We start from the raw sequence: 19724 nt of genomic DNA, 5'->3' as shown, positions 1-19724 counted from the left end.
CAAAGGTGAATGTAACCATGAACCAACGACTTTGATACCCATGTTGGGTTTTCTACGCATTAAATACACTCTAAACTAGGTAGTGGAAAAATCAAAACTACGATATACCTAAGTGTACATGAAACCTATGGATCTATGGTTTCATACTAATTATATATACCTTAGAAAACATAAAGCATGAGGAAGAAAACATACCTCTTATATAGCCGTTGATATCCATGCTTGAAATCTTGATCCTCCATGAAGTTGCTTGGAAGAGAGGACCCGAACCAGAATCACTCTAATGATATCACACCTAATGACACCAAAGAGTGGAATAAAAATAACTAGGAGAATGGTGAATTTCACAAACCCTAACACGGTTAGAAATCGTCCCTATGGGAGGAGGAAAAAAGGGTTGGCGAAACTTTAAGCCAAGGTGCCCAAAATAATGAAATTCATAAGGCCCTATTTATAGCCTTGGATCATTTCCAGGGTTTTGTACTCCTACCCATGTGGGATGGAGGCCCAACCACGAAATTCCAATCCTTTCCCATGTGGGATGTAGTGATTTTCATCCAACACTAATTCCATAAGGGTTCTGTAACATTCCTGAATAACCAACTATTGATTAATGAATATTCAACCCTTTAATTAATTAAACTATTAATTAATTCCCTAAATACATTTCTAATTAGTTTCTAATTAATTATTAACCATAATAATTAATAAACCAATTTCTCCTTTATTTAATCTACTCAATTTAGGTCTTGAGGGCAACCCAAAAGGATCCCGTTATTATTAGAAATATTACCAATAATTAATTACCTTAGACAATATTCCAACACGAACTCCCTCACTCCGGGAGTTCAAGGCGTGCGGAGCGCCTGAGTTCTATGGGGCTAAGGACCCCATGGCTAGTTGCCGCTGGATCGCTGACATGGAGAATATTCAACGCACGAGCTTTTTCCCTGAGGCGGCAAATGTGGGATTCATGTCCTGTATGCTTAGGGACCGAGCGCGGGACTGGTGGGAGGAGGTTACTCGTGAGGTAGGGACAAAGGGTGTGACCATAATGACATGGGAGGATTTTGTTCAGAGATTTTATCGGGAGTTTGCATCGGCCATTGAGGTCCAACAGCTAGTGAGGGAGTTCTAGGATCTTCACCAGACTACAAAGACTATGGCGGAGATCACCACCAAGTTCAGGGAGGGGGGATTGCTAGTTCCGCAGTACGTTGCGGATGATGAGATGAGGAAGACGAGATATCATTCTATGTTGAGGGATGATATCCGGGAGTTCGTTAGCTTTTCAGGGTGCAAAACCCTGAACGATATGATTGAGAAGTCCCCTAATGGTCTCCACCTAGATTTCTCGATGTCCTCATTGTCGGTAAGTATGTTACATCTCATCGTCTTCATTCTCCTCTCCTTTTCAACCAATGGATACACGTATTGGAGCTTGAAACCTGCAATCACGAAAACTTATATGATTGAACCCAACTATCGGACATCACATGTCCACCATACTCCACCACAATACCGGTTTCATAAACACACATATAACGGAACCCCTTCCCCTTCGGGAAGTCTGATTAAACTTTGATATATGTGGCACTTCTTCTAGCGAATTTGGTTTGGTTCGTTGAAAGTCTCATCTGTATATAGAAATTGTGTGGAGAAATTAGATGTTCACATTAGATCAAAAGAAGAAGAAATCCGATGTATATGTAACAGAGAAACATAGGTGAGTTTGGGTTTGAAATAAGATGCACTGTGTTTGGGTTTTGTGGATTCCAGATTTGGAACTAGATAGTAGATTCCAGGTGGGGTGATTCAATGGTAAGGAAAAATGGAAGCAAATATCAGGTCGGTGGGTTATGTTCTTCGGCGATGAAAACCACTAAGCATCGTGTTCTACTGCCACACGAGTCAACTGAGACAATCCTAATTTCCTAGGCTTTGTAAGCGATCATCAATTATGTGTGTACGAGAGAGAGAATTTCGGGTATCAAATCATCAATTATGTATTATTTTTTAGTTTTCTATGTGTATGTTATTTAATTTGGAAGAAAATAGGATGATGAAGACGATCAGATAAGAGAGAGAGAGAGAGAGAGGTGAGGTAGAGTGGAATTTTTTTCTAGTTATTTAAATTCTAAAATAAATAAATAAGGAAAAAGGAAATAAAAATTGCAAAATTGACCTTTCAAGTGTACCATGGATCAAATTCATAGGAGATTCATAATTTTGGGATCAAATTCACAGAAAATTCCTGATTTTGAACCTTTCATGCAAGTTGAAAATTCTTTGGACCCTATCTATAGTTTTTTGCAAACCACAGGGATTAATTTTATAGTTTTATAAATGTTGGACAAGTAAGTTTAAACTAAAATACCCCAAAATCAAAACTCTTTCATTTTAGTAACAAACTCGTCAATTTAAAACTTATGTTTATCATCACAATTTTTTTAAAATCAACGACGATAATATAATTCTTCGAGGACTCAACTAAAAAACCATTGATCATTCTTCGATGAGTAAAAAAGGTAGGTGTGTGTATGTATATATATATATATATATATATATATATATATATATATATATATATATATATATATATATATCTTTACTATCTTATAAAAGAAATCTTACTATTTCTAAAAATAGAATGAATATAATAATATTATTTTTTTAAGACGTACAAACGATTAAGCTAATATTACAAACAACCATTAATAAAATAATATTAAATTTTAAATTTGTTTTGACTCCTTATATTTCTCAGCAAAATCCTAATTTCATGGTCATTCAAAATTTAAAACCTTTTCATCCTAATACGCTTCAACAAATATCCTTTAAATGTTGCATTTGCAGCTGATTAAAATATCTCATAGCAGACGTGTGTTTGTTCTCTCCACCTTATAAACCCTGCTATAAATCCCACTGCCATGAAGTATTTCCCTTATAAACCCTAATCGTTTTTCTCCCTCTCTTAGACGAAGACAATGTGTTTTTTTTAAGAAAAAAAGTTTGAAAATATTCCAATTTCTCAAAAAAATTTACCCCAAATGCGAAACTGGGTAAAATTTTCCATTTTGCGAAGACTACAGGGATGCGAAATGAAAATTCTGCACTTTTGTCTTTTTATGACCCCATTTTGCGAAGTTGGACCACTTATATTATTTCTTGAAAAGATCAGGGGCCAAATGCGAAACTCTTATCTTTCTTCCCCAATTCGCATTTATACATTAAAAACTTCGCATTTTCATTCAAATTCTTCGCATCTTGCATCCATCCGTCTTTGAGTTCATTCACATTTCATCGCATTAACTGAGAAATTAATCAGTTGTCTCATATTCACATTTCAGTTGTTTGAGAAACCCAGATACGAACCCAAATGCGAAACCCACTGATTTCAAATGCGAACCAACCAAAAATCATCAACCACGTACTTGTGTCACCAAATGCGAACTGAATATCACCATTAAATTCTCCTCGCATTCTATAGATGCGAACACAATCCAGATCTCCGACTCCAAGCTTGCGAAATCAAAATCAATTAACCTCAAACAACAAATCGTGAACTTCTTATGCGAACTGTTTTGACCCACAAAACCAAATGCGAACTCAATTGATGTCATATGCGAACTGATTTCATAGATGCGAACACAATTGATTTCATATGCGAATCCACATCCATCGATATGAAACCAATACCAGTTACAAGCAATTAGTAGCAACCATCGATCCTCTAATTTTCAATTACTCAGCCTTCGCTTTTCATACAACCCGTCGACCCTGAAAAATCGATAAACACCAAATGTCTCATTTTTAGATCGATTTTCTGATTAAATGTCATATTTGAAGAATGATCATCCTGTTCTTCATCATATTCAACATGTTCTTCATCATATTCAAAGTTAGGAATCAATGTTCCGATTCCATCAAATTTATCATCTCAAATCTTCGTTGTTTATCCCTTAGAATCAAAATCACCAATCACAGTCTTTATTCTTCAGTTATCAACAACCCTTAGAAATCAAACTCGATCTCAACCCCAAAAAGAGTAGCATTGGGTTTGTTCACTGATTTTTCAGGATCTTATATTTCCTCAGTTTTTTTCTATTTAGTTTTTGATTTTTAAATGTTTGTTTTAAAGGATAGTGATGGTGGTGGAGAATGAGACTTATGTTGAAGAATGGAGAAGTTTGGTTTATTTCTCTTTTCAGTTTTACTGTTCTTCTAAAAAATAATGGTTCGTATTCTTTCTTATTTCGTTAAATGAGTTTCAATCGACATCAGTTTTTGTCATTAGGCAGGATCTAATAGCTAATAACAAAAAAAATATTGGAACAATTAATATTTGAGAAACTAATATTCGAAGCAAGAAGTTTTGAATGGATATTAAACGATAGTTTCAAGGGTTCTCTGATTTTGCTAATGGTAATCAACAGAATGCTTACTTATTGTTTTTCCTTATGAGCTTGTAGACTTGTTTGGAAGCTAGTTCCAAGAAGTTGAAGCAGATATACAAGTTGCCATCATTTCCAGGAAGGCATCTAAAGAAGTTGTTTCTCAAATTTCTACTTCTGCTGATAAGAATGAGGAGAAGACAAAGTTAAATGTCGAAATTACCCATGTTAATGAGGAGACTAATCCAACTTCACCATCGTATCCAAATATATCTACTTCAAGTATTATCTACTATATAAGCATTGTGAGTTCAAACATAAAACTAATTTTCAAGTTCATTAATTTGGTGGACTATATTTCTTTCCATGGGCTCAATTTGGCAAGTTGGCATGTACAAAATGTATTTTTTGACCAACAAAGGTTGGGTAAGTTTGTTTTTCCTATTTTAAACAATAGGTTATTACTATATTATTTTCACCCTGAGCCTGTCTATGTTCAATGGATTATGAAAGGTTTTTTGTTTCTAATGTTCACAAGGTTGTGAATTTCTTTTAATGTGAGGTTGTTTGTCTTTTCCCATTTATGTGTTTAGGTGTTTAGCTGTTATTGGATTTTTTTTTCTTATAGTGTATAGCAATGTACTTTGCTCTACTACCTGATGTGCGGTTTTTATAATTTTTCTTTTTGTTAAAAAAAAGATTAATGAAAGAACGTGGGAAATAGCAAATTAGCAGTGTACTTACATAGCTGGACCTTTAGTTTATTCTACTAATTTGTAATCTCCTGCATGTGTTGGATTATCTGTATGAAAGATGGACTACCTTTTGGATACAAGATAGATAGGTGTTTTTTGGGGCCTCAATTTGGCTTTCACATTATCTCATATTTTAATTTTCATCCTTAATTTTGGTATTTTATGCAACTTTATATTTTTAAAAGGCATAACACATTCCCTACCTTCTGAAGTTGATGAATCATTACGTCTAAGATCATGTAAGACAACATTAAAGAAATAAAGACAGGACTATTGGTTGATCTCCAGGTGGTCTAGAAAGACCACACAATTGCTTTTGTAAGAAGTCTTCAATTGCCTGTAAAAGTATTTACATGCCTTTTGTTTCAAGATTAATGTCATTTTAGTTGAGATTAGTGCTTATATTGAAATGTATATAAATTGTCTTTCGTGTTTGGTTTGAATTATATGGAATTGGGTTCAAGCATCTTTGTGATAATAAAGCCAATTAGTAGAGTATTTATTTAAACATTCTTATTATAACAAAATTAACTAAAATTTAAATGAAAAGTTTCACTATAAAACAGGACACGTAAAATAGGAACTCTCAGTTACAAACCTCCTTATCCAAAGATAGGTACATCGAAAAAAAAGCTATTCGTCAAAAAAAAAAAAAACACAATTCAAAACTTCTACAGTTTTTGCTTGCCTTGCATGAGACTAAAAATAGCAACTAAATTATTTTTTAATTATTTAAGCTAAAACAGTAGCAAATATTATTTAACCTAAAACTAAAACCTATTTTGTTTTTAAACTAAAATAGCAAGGTACTTTAACATTTAACATGTAATAGCAACATACTTTCACATTTAAAATATAATAACAACTTATTTGTATTTGTAAGCAAATTAACGTAGTATTATATTTAACTCAAAAATACAATGTATTTTTCTTTTTAAGCTAACTTACCATCTTTAATATTTATCTCGTAATAGCATATCAAAAGAAAACTTATTGCCACCGAAAACAATTCGCCAAACGAAACTATTCATTGAACATAAAGTATTTGATTCCACAACAATACGTGTTCTGTGTAATATGCAATTTGTTTTGAAAGAAAAAAAATTCTGAAAAAAAAAACTATTTACCATCCGCCAACAGAAAACTATCTATCCAAATCTCCGAAACAATCATGTGAATTCGAAATAAAAGTTAAAGCCGCAAAGAACCTAATAACCGAAATGAATTAATGTCCGCCCGCTGCTTTGCGCGGGTTTACAACTAGTATATATATATATATATATATATATATATATATATATATATATATATATATATATATATATATATATATATATATAATAGCAAGATGAAAAACAGCAAACAGAAGACTCTAATCACTGGAAGGAAGCTAGGTTATAATATGGATGGACAACTATTGTACGGACGTTTGAACAATGTTATTCTATTAGAATTAGTAAGAGAATAGATTGTTTACTAATGCGAATATGTTCAACCTCACACAATTATCGTCATTTTCATGCATTCTCACTAATTTTTATTCAATTTTGTTCTCACGCATTGTTTTTCACACATTTTAATTCTTACAGAATATGACTCGATAAACATTCTGACAACATTTTGACAAAATGAGAATAATAATAAAAAGTCTATAATAACCTCATAGACGATTTAATTAGTGAGAATATGTGATAATGACAATAATTATGTAAGATTTAACATATTCGAATTATCAAACAACATATTTTCTTATTCATTATCACGTAATAGCCACACGTCAACACAATAGATGATTAAATTGTAACTTTAAGGTCAATATGATAATTCTAATTTTTGTTCTGGCCCATCCTAGTCTTACCAAATGATACCCAGATAACTAATTCAGTTCTATTTAGTTATGTTCTGTTCAGTTTCATCCAACTTAGTTCCATTCTGTCCTACTGTCACACGTTACCTAATAGAGAACACACACATAAAATTCTAAGTGTTTTTTTCCAACTTAAAGTTACAATCTAATCATTTAAGCCACGCTAATTAAAATTCATTTAATTAATTTTCAAAGTCAAAAAATTCAAATTTTCCTCCCGAATTTTTGGTAACCAATATTTCACTTTCTTAACAATCAAGGTGTGGAGACTAAGGCTATGTTTGACGTACTAGTTGAAAAACTAGCTGATAGCTGAAAAGCTAGCTGTTAAATAAAAAGTTAACTGATAGTTGGAAAGCTAACCGATAAAAAATTATGTTTGATAAAACTAACTGAAAAGTTAGCTGAAATATATAAAATTACATAAAAAGATATTTAAGAGTATTTGTTTCTATAATTAATTAAGGGGTATATTTGAAAAAAATTTAAAAAGCTCCTAAAAAACTAGCTTATAAGCTACTTTTTTATTTGTCAAACACGACAACATAAAAAACTCAAAAAATAAACTAACTTATGAGCTAGCATAAGACGTCAATTACAACCTAAAAATAATATTATATGTTATATTTCCAGCATACCTTAATTTTCAAAGGTAATTTTCAACCTCTGAAAATTTTCTTGTTGAATAATTATCATTTGTTTAATCAGATACCATATTCAAGAGTTAAACATCAAATAAACTCATTAATGACGTTTTACACTTTGAGACCAAAACATCTAATCTCAAATAATATGCATCACATCTACTTTTCTTCATCGTCACATCATCATCATTAACTTTATGACCATCACTCTTCTCAATGTCATATACACAAATTGAAATTTCTCACCACAAGGAGATGGTTTTGAGTCATGAAGGAAAACATCCCACGTTCATCACTAGCCCCGTATGCACCAATATGGCATGCGGGACCTTCCTAAATAACAGTTCTGCTAACGAACATACTTAAAACAACCAAATTGAGAAATCATTATAGAAGAGACATTAGACTTAGTTGCTACCATATGTAGATACCCTTCCACTTCCACACAATTAATTTTCATCTACTCTATTCCATCTAAATAATGTCATCATTAATATAGGCAACAATAATGATAGTAGGATATTTGCAAGTTAACATGATCTTATTATATATACCATATGTACCATATTAAGTAGGTCCACAATAGGTTATACCCAAATATAGATTCAAGGTTTTGATTATTCAGATCTTGAAAATACTCCAACCATCATTAACTTTCTCACAACGCTCATCCACTACAAAGGTACTCACTCTAGGATTATCATTTTGTGAATTCATTATCAATTCAAAGAAATTGGATTCGAAGACAGTAGAAAAGATTGAAAGAATTGTTATTTGGTTCCAATAATACTCTGTACACCAATGTAAAGTAGTCTAGCAACTTGCATGCGAAGGAAGAACAATAAGAAGACAAACGAATCCATAAAAAAAAAGTATTATAATTATGCCTTGTTTGTTTTGATAGTATAACGAAAAAAAGACAAAGTAAAAAAAACTGTAAACTCATCTCTCAAGTCTCAAAAGTCACCCTCTTTTACCTCTCCATTATCACACAACACCATAACTAGTTACTGTAATAAAAGAAGAACAAACTATACAAATGTATTTTTTGAACATAGTCATTCATGATATGGCAAATTTACTTTTTTACCCCAAACAGCAAAAATGCGGCTAAACAGGAATGACATCAAGCTTTGATGAGTCTTCACCTCTCAAAGCAATGCCTTGAAGGTTGACTGGAAGGAGGCATTGACTCCATTGGCATCCAGTTGGGATTGGATCAGATGGTGGAACTATCATCAACACGTTTTCATTTCTCTGAACAATTCCCATCACACTCACTGTGCTTCCTTCTTTTATGTACCTATCATATCAAAGGGTATTTTCGTCTTTTCCTTATTAGGACCTTCTATACTAGTATTTTATATCAGTGAGGATCAAGAAACGAAAGTAGGTTTTGCTTAATATTACCCTTCTTTGAGGCGCATGACACGATCATCGGGAGGGATATTTCTGTCATTCAACCATCTGATGAATTGTGGAGATGAATCTTTGTTTGACTGGTCAACTTCTAAAACAACAGATTCTTCCACATACGGAGTCACACGTGCTCCATAACCAGTCTTTACTAATGCCCTCAATCCAGATTGAAAATCAGATATATAGAAATCCACCACATGCCTCTGCAAAATTATTTATATTATAACCAAGAATTCTCTAAAAACATACAATCTTAATAATATCATTAAGGAATCAGCAATGAAGAAGTCATCTTTATTGCAAAGTCAAAGCATGTCTTCTTTTTGGAAGTTAGTGAGTAATATATATATATATATATATATATATATATATATATATATATATATATATATATATATATATATATATGTATATATAATCCATAGGAGAATATTTGCTTTATGTAAAGCTAATTAATCACACATGCAAATCAAAAAGAAAAAAGATAGACTCTATAATTGATCAATAAATAATCGGTTTTAATCACAACTAACACATGACTCTTATTAGCTTGCAACAAGCATGCAGCTAATAATATTAATAATATAGCCACCTAACAAAAACATATAATAAAAATCATGGTTTTATAAATTATAAAATTATTACCTCCATGGTTCGTAGGCCCCACGTAAAGCGACGATGTGTAGGGTTTGCAGGTTTTGAAGCCCATCCTCTATATTCATGTAAACTTGTGGATGTATAAACACATCTAGGAACCCTTTGAAATGATGACTCTAAAGGCACATTTCCACATGTAACCACCTTCAACAAATCAAGATATAAAAATTAATTAACGTTACATCTATGCTTATGATTATAATTAGGTATTTGTATATAGAATATTCATAACATATTAATAATAACATACCCCAGACACCTTCACAAACTGTCCATTTTTTGCTGTTCTAAGCTCAGCATCTGGATACCTATCAATAAAACTAACCAAAGATTTCCCTCCCCAACACGCACTCCAAGGTGAACTGCAAAAGAAGCAAAAATTTAATGAAAAAAGATAATTTTTTAAGCATAATGAAAGACAAAGATAGTAGTCACCTGGATAAAGATCCACCATCTTTCTTGCTAAGGTGAGTTACAGCTTGGTTTTTAGCCATGGAACCTCTTGACTTAAATGACCCTGTGGAGTCCACCGGACCAGCCACCTTGCGGGGTGCACCGGCGGAGTTAAGTGGTCCGGAAGTGATGAGACCGGTGGTGGGTAGAACTGGCGGGAGTGGGCCAGAATTGTGGCGGGAGCTAGGCATTCCACCACCTTGAGGTCCAGATGACTTCCTTATAGGTTCACCATGTTTATTCAAAGGTCCAGAACTGGTTTTCTTCATGGAAGCTGAACCAGGAGCTGCCCCACCGGAAGACCCCATTCTATTGGCGGCATTGGATGGTGGTTGGTTGGAATGTGAAGAACTGCCGCCACCAAAAGATCCTGTTCTTAGAGGAGCATTAGCTATTGGTCCGGATTTTCTTGGCCTATTGGTAGTGTGTTGACTGTGTTCTACATCAAACATTTTGCCAAGTTCGCCGGATTTTTTTATATCACCGCCAGTGTAAGGGACGGCGGTGGAGGACATGGTGGGTGCCCTCTCTTTTGGTTGTTCAGGCCGCCCAGATACGTATAAACCATTGTTTAGTTGATGCGATGGGAATCTTGAACTCATGTTTTGTGTGAACAAAGAGGATTGTTTTTGTGATATTCTCAGCTTAGAGCAACTGGATCTTGAGCATAATCAAAATCTACAGAGGAATGAAAGGTTATGAGTTTTGTTGAAGTAATTTAAGAAAACGAACTATGGAATCCAGTATAAGATTTCTAATTATCAGAATCAGGTATAGAACAAGTTTAAGTACACATTGGATAGTTACCATGAAAGGAAAAGAGAATTAACTTCTGTATTGATTTGAACCAAATGAACGAAGGAAATCCATGGAGTTAGATTTAGGGCCAGAAAAATGTTACGAGTAGTGATGATCATTAGTAAAATGAATGACAGGAAGCATTATGATTCAATAGGGATTAGTCATGGAAAGTTAAGGAAAATTAGCGGATAAACAAGTCTGAAGTATGAATCGTAAAAACTGAGAATCTAAACGAAATGGAAATATCGTATTACAACAGAAAATTTTATCATTATCGGACTGAAAGAAATTTCTCGTCTATTAAGGCAAAATTCAACTTCATATCAGGATCCAACTTGCAGCAGAAACAAGTAGAGTGAAATCGGAATCAGTTGAAGCTGTGAGATGATTTGATTAAACAAAGTTAAATGATATGTCTAACATGTTACGGATCCAAATCAAAAGCATTGACCCCAAATTTCCCGACTCGTAAACGTTAGAGATCGGAGATGCTGCATCAAACACAAGTTCAAACAAGCAAAAATACAGCAAACTAAGTTCCAAAATAAAAAATTTCGCAAGTGGTTATCGTTCTGCGTCAAAATCAAAGTAAACTGAAATCAGAAACACCGAGTTGAATAAATTAATAAACCCAGAATGTACCTACATTCCCGAATGAAGATCAGAAGCCCTAGACAGAGAGTTTGACAGAATTCTGGAAGGGCAAGTAATCAAAGGGGTTTTCGCGGTGATTGACTGAAAAAATTAGTATTTTCAGCATACCTTGTGACGAAGTATAAACATGGCTGATCATGAGAGAGAGAATATAGAGAAAGAGAGTTTTAAAATGGTATTTGTTTGTTTGCAAAACGGATTTGTAAGGAACCCTCAAGGAAAACTCCAATCAAAATTTCTTCTCTCTAAAATGCTTCAAGGATACATATTGGACTAAATTTTGCCACCGTCTTTCACTTTCCTTTTCACTACTTGGATCTTGAATGATAGACAATAATGGCCCTTTCTTTCTTTCAACTCAAAGTCCATATTTCATCAATAATATATCTCTTATTCACCTAATCAAGACTTATATTATGAAATTAAATATTAAATATTAAATATTATATATATATATATATATATATATATATATATATATATATATATATATGGAAATATGAGAGATGCAAAGACATTTTGTAAAAAAATATATCTTTGTATGCATGTGAGGGTTTTTATAATAATTTATAATTAGATAACAGTAATGATTTATATTCATCTAATTTATTCGACCAATCGAGATAGATTTATCGAATATATGCACATATGAAAGAACAAAGACAATTTGTTAAAAACTATCTATGTATGCATGTCTTTAAGTTCTCTTATAAATGTATTAGGGTTTCTCCTCACTATATTTATGATAAGATTACTTATAGGGCTGTCACATTGGATTGAAAACAAAATCTAGGTGCAAGGAACCCAAAATTACTCACAAGTAGAAAGATCATCAAAACCATATCATAGAGTGTGTTATTCTTTTAAATGTCATGCTAGTTAGCAAGAAGAAATGTAAGAAGATGATCAGTTAAAGTGTATTGTAATGAATCTGACATGATTTTAAGGAATCAGATTTGGTATACACATATAAGGTTGCAAGTGAGAGAACGACGTACATATAGACATACATTATTCCTTATCGATACAAAATATAGTTCAACTTAGGTATTATAGTTCATATGTTGTTGTGTTATGCTATCTAATTTTAGTATATGTGTTATTCATAAGGCCTTCATCCATTTATCTGACAATGGTTAGTTGCTTTTTCCCATCCTGGTTAGTATGTATGTCCATTATTCCGATCTTGGTTAATTCATCTAAGATGAATGCACTTACAACTATAACTTCAATAGCTCTTTTAAATTGACCAATAAAAGAGACAAATCAAGTTTAATGATTTTATCACGTGTCATTTATGTAATCAAGATGAAAGACTGAATTAGACCACACAAGTAAAAAGCTAAATGTCAAACCTTAATGCCCTCACCAATTGTTCTCACTGTCAACATTAAAAGGTAAATCATAATGCTTGTCCCGATTTTTCAACCCAAAAATTTCATTTTTATTTATTCAAATATATAAGAGTATAATTACATTATACTGAAACATGTTGCGAATGCACGTATATACAGTTGAACATTGACCTTCTTACGAATCAATGAAGTACCTAAAAAACATTTATATTCAACTGGGTAAGCACGAAGCTTAGTGAGTTTCCCAAAATATCATATCCCACAATACATATACAATGCATACACATAATGACCTTCAACATAAAGCTGGCCAATAGACTCGAGCAGACTAGCGTTATGCTAAAGGCCAAGTAACAGACCAACTTTATACCAACAAACACACACACACACACACACACACACACACACACATATATATATATATATATATATATATATTACAGATAATAATCCAACAGTACATGCAACTAACATAACTAGCCTGATTGCATATTATAAGGCAAATATATCCCATCATACAGATGATATATATATACTGGAGCACATAATATAGTGAGAAAACTCACATGGACAGTTATTCAAACAATTGACAACTATCTGGGTGATTCTACTGGTGATCAAATTTGGCCGGTAATGCGCCTAACAAGTATTAACCTATAATATTATAACTTATTAACTCCAATGACAACCACGTATTGAAAGCTAGATCTTGCATTAGTCTTTGTGAATACTTAGAGTTCTATCAAATAAGGATCAACCAGATAGGACAGTTTGGATGCATGACCATTGCGGTATATAACCTTTTTGAATCCAATAACCAAGCCAACATGACCATTCTAGACACATTTCTTGTAAGTAGATAAATCAACATTATAAGTGCAATTACCGATAAATCTTATGTATACATTCATAACAACGACTATGATTATAAATATAAGTTACACTTAAAGCATAGTAAGTATAGGCTAACTTACAAAGAGTTTCTAGCGAAAAATATAAAGTCTCGGACAGAACTTCAACCCAAACAATTCTATCTCTTCGACAAATAAAGGCTCGGCTAAAAATTCTATAATCTATGGAAAACTTGGACCAAAGAAGTAGAAATTCCATAGATAGATTTTTGAAGGTGTCTCAAAGAAATGAGGGAGTTTGATCCTATTTATAGGTGATTTTTAGGGGTGCGCACTGCACACTAAAGGCAGTGTATCCCCATCCATTTTGTGCCACATTTCAGCTTCTATGTGGTCCGCGTTGCCACCTTCTAGAAGCACGCACCACACAAAATGCAGATTTTGTAAATTTCATAAGTTATAAGCTTCGTTTTCTAAGTTTTTATATTCATGCGTAGCTATCGATGAGTACTACAACTTTCATTTAGACTTTGTTGGCTAATTCTCACTTTATTTTTAATTTATTATTTTAGAAGGCTTAGACTGTTAAACTCTGTTTAAAATTCATATCTCTTTTATATGACATCCATTCTTGATTGTCTTTATATTAACAGAATTGTATCTATGAGATCTTCAACTCTCGTCTATATTGTTTCAGCTAACAACCGATTGATTTCTATTTCAATTTCTATGTCGCACACTGATGTGCTGAAACTTTTAAAAATTATAACTTCCTCATACAAAGTCGGATTTTGACGTTTTCTACATGCATGCTCTCAGTTTTACGATTACTATGACTTTCGTTTAGATATATTATGCTAATAAGAAACTTATCTAAAATTAAATTTTTACAACGTGCATAACCGCGTCGGTTTAATCGCGAAACTTTGAAGAAGCATAACTTCTTCATACGAAGTCAGATTCGAGCGTTCTATATGTCTACGAAAATTGTATTAACATTTCTTACATGATTATTATGATTACTTTGGCTTAAAAGTAACATATATTTACTTTGAATTATATAAACAACGGTTTATATTGAATTCTATTTGGAATATGAAAATGGGGTGTTACACCAAATCAAACAAAGTGATGTTCAATATTAAACATATATATCATTTGTAGATTCTCACCACCTTACAGCTAGCTTAGGTAATCATAAATAAATAGATCACACGTAAGTTAAGGGTATCACACGTGCCACATCCTAAAAAGTTAGACCATAATATAATAATTATACTTTAAGGGTCAAGTATGATCTTAGGCTAACTATGCTGAAGAGGCTTATGTTACTTTCTAGTGTTAATGATACAAGTACAAGTGAATAAAATATGTACAAGCATTTATGTGCTAGGTACAAATGGTTAAATTTAAGGAGAAGTGTTACCTAAAATGACAAATAAAAAAAGGTAAGAAAGCAACCAAAATATGCAAGTGTTTCAAAATTTCTAAATAATGTTCAAAAGATACAAAAAATGCACTTAAAAGTGCATAGATTTCAAAAAGTTCTACTAAAAATTATGTTGCTATTATGAATCAAAAGAACCAAAATATACCAAAATTGATCACCATAGTGAATTGGTCGCGATTTGGAACTCGTCATGAATTTGCATGGGAATTGTGCAAATCACCACAATAAAAAAACCTGCGAGTCAACATGGGAATGAGTTAGGCATAGGGGTGCAAACGAGCCAAGCTACTCGCGAGCTACTCGGGATCGGATCGTTAAAAACTCGACTCGAAATCGGTTTTAAACGAGCCCAAGCCGAGCTCGAGCTTAAAATTAAGCTCGTTTATTAAACGAGCTCGAGCTCGAGCCTATGTCATTAAGCTTGATTAGGCTCGCGAGCCTAAACGAGCCTTTACATAATATAATTCATTATTATTTATATATATTAAAATAAAAATATATTAGAGGAATTACGGATTTAGGGTATTAGTAAACGAGCTTCTTAACGAGATCGAGCCGAGCTTAAGCTTATTTAGGCACGTCAGATAAAAAACGAGTCGAGCCCGAGCCCGAGCCGAGCTTCGATAATTCGTTACGAGCTCGATCCGAGCTCAGTACAAGAAAGCTCGAATCGAGCCGAGCTCGAGCTCGAGCCTCATATAACTTAAACGAGCCCGAGCCGAGCCTGACCAGGCTCGGGCTCGACTCGGCTCGTTTGCGCCCCTAGTTAGGCATAAGGTCACAAGTTATGTGGATAGTGCAACTTGGAAGTCTTATTGACCACAGTTGACATTTATTGAGCATAAGATTAGATCTGATCATATTTTGTCATTATCATATCCATCAACATGCCTTCAAGTTTTGACGATTTATTTAATGTCTGAAAAATATATAGTCTAAAATTTGCAAGGTCTAACCTCTAAGTTGGAAGATTATCAACATATATGATGTTATAACTCCATATTTCATGTATTTAAGCTTTAAATTGTAACAAGGGTTCATGAAGTGATTAGGTTTTTGTGGTTATATATGAGTTACTTGTATATTACGTGAAATAAAGAGGGCGTTTAGTTTGCATGGTTGTTTTTGGAATGAATGGAATATGTCAAATGAATTGCATGTAATTTACAATGCTTTTTTTTTTTTTTTACATTGAATGAAACATGTTTTTTTGTGTGGTTAGCATATTTGTCAAATGAACCATAAAGTGGTGATATAATATGACCAAAATATTATTTTATTTATTTTTTGTAACTTGTTATTACTTTTAAATTTTAAGAAAATGATAAAACCAAAACTAAATTATATATATATATATATATTTCTTGAATTTGTCATAAATTTATAAAAAAGATCGTTTATAATTCCTCTAAAAGTCCAATTCTTTGAAACACGTAATTTTGTCAACCAAGCATAATTTCGACAATAATTTTCATTATAATTCCTTTAAATTTCTTTTGAACCAAACATTCATTATTTAAATATTCATTGGAAGTCTTAGCATGGAAGGTTTCATGTTAATTGAACCTATTTTCAGGAATACAAAAGTTACGGGTTGACACTAACTTATGATACTTGGTAATTAAACATTTCATGTTAGAATCTAATGTGAATTTGTTGTTATTGACGTATATGTGGTTAAATCCATGCATTTAGACACGATAGTTGATAATCTTAGACAAAGATTGCTTTATGTAGAAAGTTGATATATTTCACAAGGATAATTTATGGTAAAAATATCGATAAATGTAGTTTGTTGAAATTATATAAGTCAATGAAATATAAAATTTTCAATACTTCACTTGCTTGAGATTCTTTATATTGTTTATTTTTAAATTTTTAAATTTTTAAATAAATAAGATACTATCAAAACAACAACACAACCATGTAAATGCAATTTTATATTTTAAAAATATTCGCTAATATAGTTAATCCAAGACAATTTAGTTGAATCAATTGAGAGAGAACAACAAACAATCCAGTTAAGTTTCATTTTTTAAAAACCAACTACGATTTAAGTCGATCTCATTCGTAGATTCGCTTGAGGTATAAATCTTGATGGAAAACCTTATGATAACTTGCGATACTTGGGGCCAATATGTTGAAAGTTATAAGATTAAAAAAAACAATTTAAGAGTTATGCATAATGGAAATTAACATATTAAATTTAGCAAAGGGGAGCAATTTGTTGGTGATTTTAGTGTTATTTAAGTAACTGGAATTAACATGTGAGTTAAGAGGCTTCATAATTTGTACGCTAATATATGTATGGGGTTGTGCGGAGTGCACACATGTATAAGATCGAATTAGAAGTTGGTTCGACGACTATTCGGGGGTCCGGGGTTTCCAAAGGGGCAGCGCCCCTAGTGGGATCCAAGGGGCAGAGCCAGGGGCTCAGGTTCGGGACAGCGCCCCAAAACCTCACTGAATTTTAAATATGGGAACATAGTGGAAAATTCAATTTCGTTAGTTTTAATAACCCTAATCCGGATTATCTTGACTTGCTTCCAAAGCAACTAATGACGAACCAACCCTAATGAAACCCTAATCATTTAATATATAAATGGTCCGTCCTCTTCAAAAGAATGTGATAAGTTTTAGCTCTCATCTTCATCAAACTCTCATAGAATTTTTCTAGCAAATTGACTTACGATTTATGAGCCTAGAATCGTAAGTGTCCACTTGGATTATCCTAGGCTGAATTTCTTGCAACCTAGGCATAGGGTAAAAATATCAGTTCGGAAAGTGTTCTCACGAATCACGATCTAAGTTGGTATCCATATCTCCACTACAAACCCTAATATGTCTTACACGATTCATCCAATAATATAATGGTTGATAAGGCTTGATTCATCAAAAATAAGAGAATAATTCTAAACTTTTCATTTGGACCTGCAAAAAGCCAAAAAAAAAACAAAAAAATTGGCAAAAAAAAAATCCAAAATGCATCAATTGTTTAATATTTTATATTTCTTCGGTTTGTCGTATTTTCTTATTCAAGTACACCTTCAACCCAACTCCACTCCTTGCATCGTCATCATTGTTGAAACAAAATGAAAACCTAAAAAAACTACAAAGCACATAAATTAAATAAAAAATTAAAATAATATAAATTAAACTAATCTGAAAGTTCATTAGGTTTACGATTTCACTTTGCACATGTAACAATCATTTTAAACCCATAGATTACCCTTAGTGTGCTAGCAACCAAGGGCGGACCTTTATAGGGGGAAGGGGATTGTCCCCCCCCCCCCCCTCCCCCTCTTCCTGATTTTTTTTTGTTAGAAATAGCCCCGCTACATTAATTTTATACATATTAAGCCTAAAAATATGAAATTTTGGTTATGCCCCCCCCGTTCACCGATTTTTATACATATTATATTTTCGATCCCAAAATTAAATGTTGAAGCTCCGTCCATGCTAGCAACTTCTCGTTATATTTTGTAGTGAGCATATCCAAATAGGTTACAGTTCACCTAAGTAAATATTTTGAAATGTGGTAATGATGATATTATACTTAGTAACCAATTGTATTGTATATTGTATATTATATACAAGAAACAATAATTTTTTTATACAATTAATTAATTATATGTAAACATATGGGTCAAAGAAATAGTATATAATGATGTTAAATTAATAATATATTTATAAGTGATAAACTTATTATTTACTAATATGAGTAAATAAATAAATAAATAAATTGTTATTTATTAATTTTTAAATAAACCAAATAAATGAAGGGGTTTATTTATTAAATAAATATAATGGTATAATCAATATGAGTTTACTAACTTAATGACTTAAAGAGTTTTGAAAATACCATCCATTAGTGTTTACTATTTAAGAACGACAATCGAAGAATGGAAGGGAAGGATGAGCATCAGCGAGTATGCCACAAGTTTTATGGAGAAAATGAAGTTTGTTCCTTATTTGGTTCCAACAGAACTCTCTAAGGTCAACAAGTTTGCTAATAGATTTCCAGCATACTTTGGCCCGATGGAAAAACAAACAACCACCTTGAAATCCGCCATCTAGGCAGCTAAGAATGTAGAGACCCAGATAAGAGTAAAGGGTCTAGAAAAAGATAAGGCAAGAGAAAAGAGGAAGCTTGAGGGATGCTCAAGATTCGATAGATAAGAAAGGAAGATTCTCGAAGTCTAACCTGGACGACCAAAAGTATAGGGGTAGTGGTGGAACCAAGTGGTGTGAGAAGTGCAAGAAGAAGCACTTCGGAAGATGTGGCGGAGAAGTGACTTGCTATAAGTATGGGAGGACTGGTCATTATTCCAAAGATTGTACATGCGATAGTAAGAAGTGGAACAAATGTGGAGATGATGGACATATTTCGAAGAACTGCCTAAAGAAGTATCGTAATCACCGAT

The 19724-nt window shown here is 32.7% G+C and overlaps 1 protein-coding gene across 1 annotated transcript; it reads right to left on the bottom strand.

Moving 5' to 3' along the window:
• Positions 1–8522: 8522 nt before the first annotated feature.
• LOC145011291 (protein SHOU4-like) lies at positions 8523–11948 on the bottom strand. The gene is made up of 6 exons (XM_078969990.1): positions 11637–11948; positions 10172–10867; positions 9987–10098; positions 9725–9880; positions 9071–9282; positions 8523–8963 (listed from the first exon to the last, which is right to left on the bottom strand). Exons 2-6 carry the CDS (start codon positions 10789–10791, stop codon positions 8771–8773), a joined length of 1293 nt encoding a protein of 430 aa, XP_078826116.1. The 5' UTR covers positions 10792–10867; positions 11637–11948; the 3' UTR covers positions 8523–8770.
• Positions 11949–19724: the final 7776 nt, after the last annotated feature.

The sequence above is a fragment of the Lactuca saligna genome, chromosome 8 (genome assembly GCF_052625555.1).
Source record: "Lactuca saligna cultivar CGN05327 chromosome 8, ASM5262555v1, whole genome shotgun sequence".
Taxonomy (NCBI): Eukaryota; Viridiplantae; Streptophyta; class Magnoliopsida; order Asterales; family Asteraceae; genus Lactuca; species Lactuca saligna.
This window is presented reverse-complemented; position numbering and strand designations above follow the sequence as displayed.

What these genes read in the sequence shown, in the direction of transcription:
- LOC145011291 (XM_078969990.1), bottom strand. Translation starts at nt 10,791, where the DNA reads ATGAGTTCAAGATTCCCATCGCATCAACTAAACAATGGTTTATACGTA. An exon ending in AGTTTGTGAAGGTGTCTGGG is followed by an intron (nt 9,881 to 9,986) that starts GTATGTTATTAT and finishes GATTTGTTGAAG; the next exon opens with GTGGTTACATGTGGAAATGT. An exon ending in GGGGCCTACGAACCATGGAG is followed by an intron (nt 9,283 to 9,724) that starts GTAATAATTTTA and finishes ATAATTTTGCAG; the next exon opens with AGGCATGTGGTGGATTTCTA.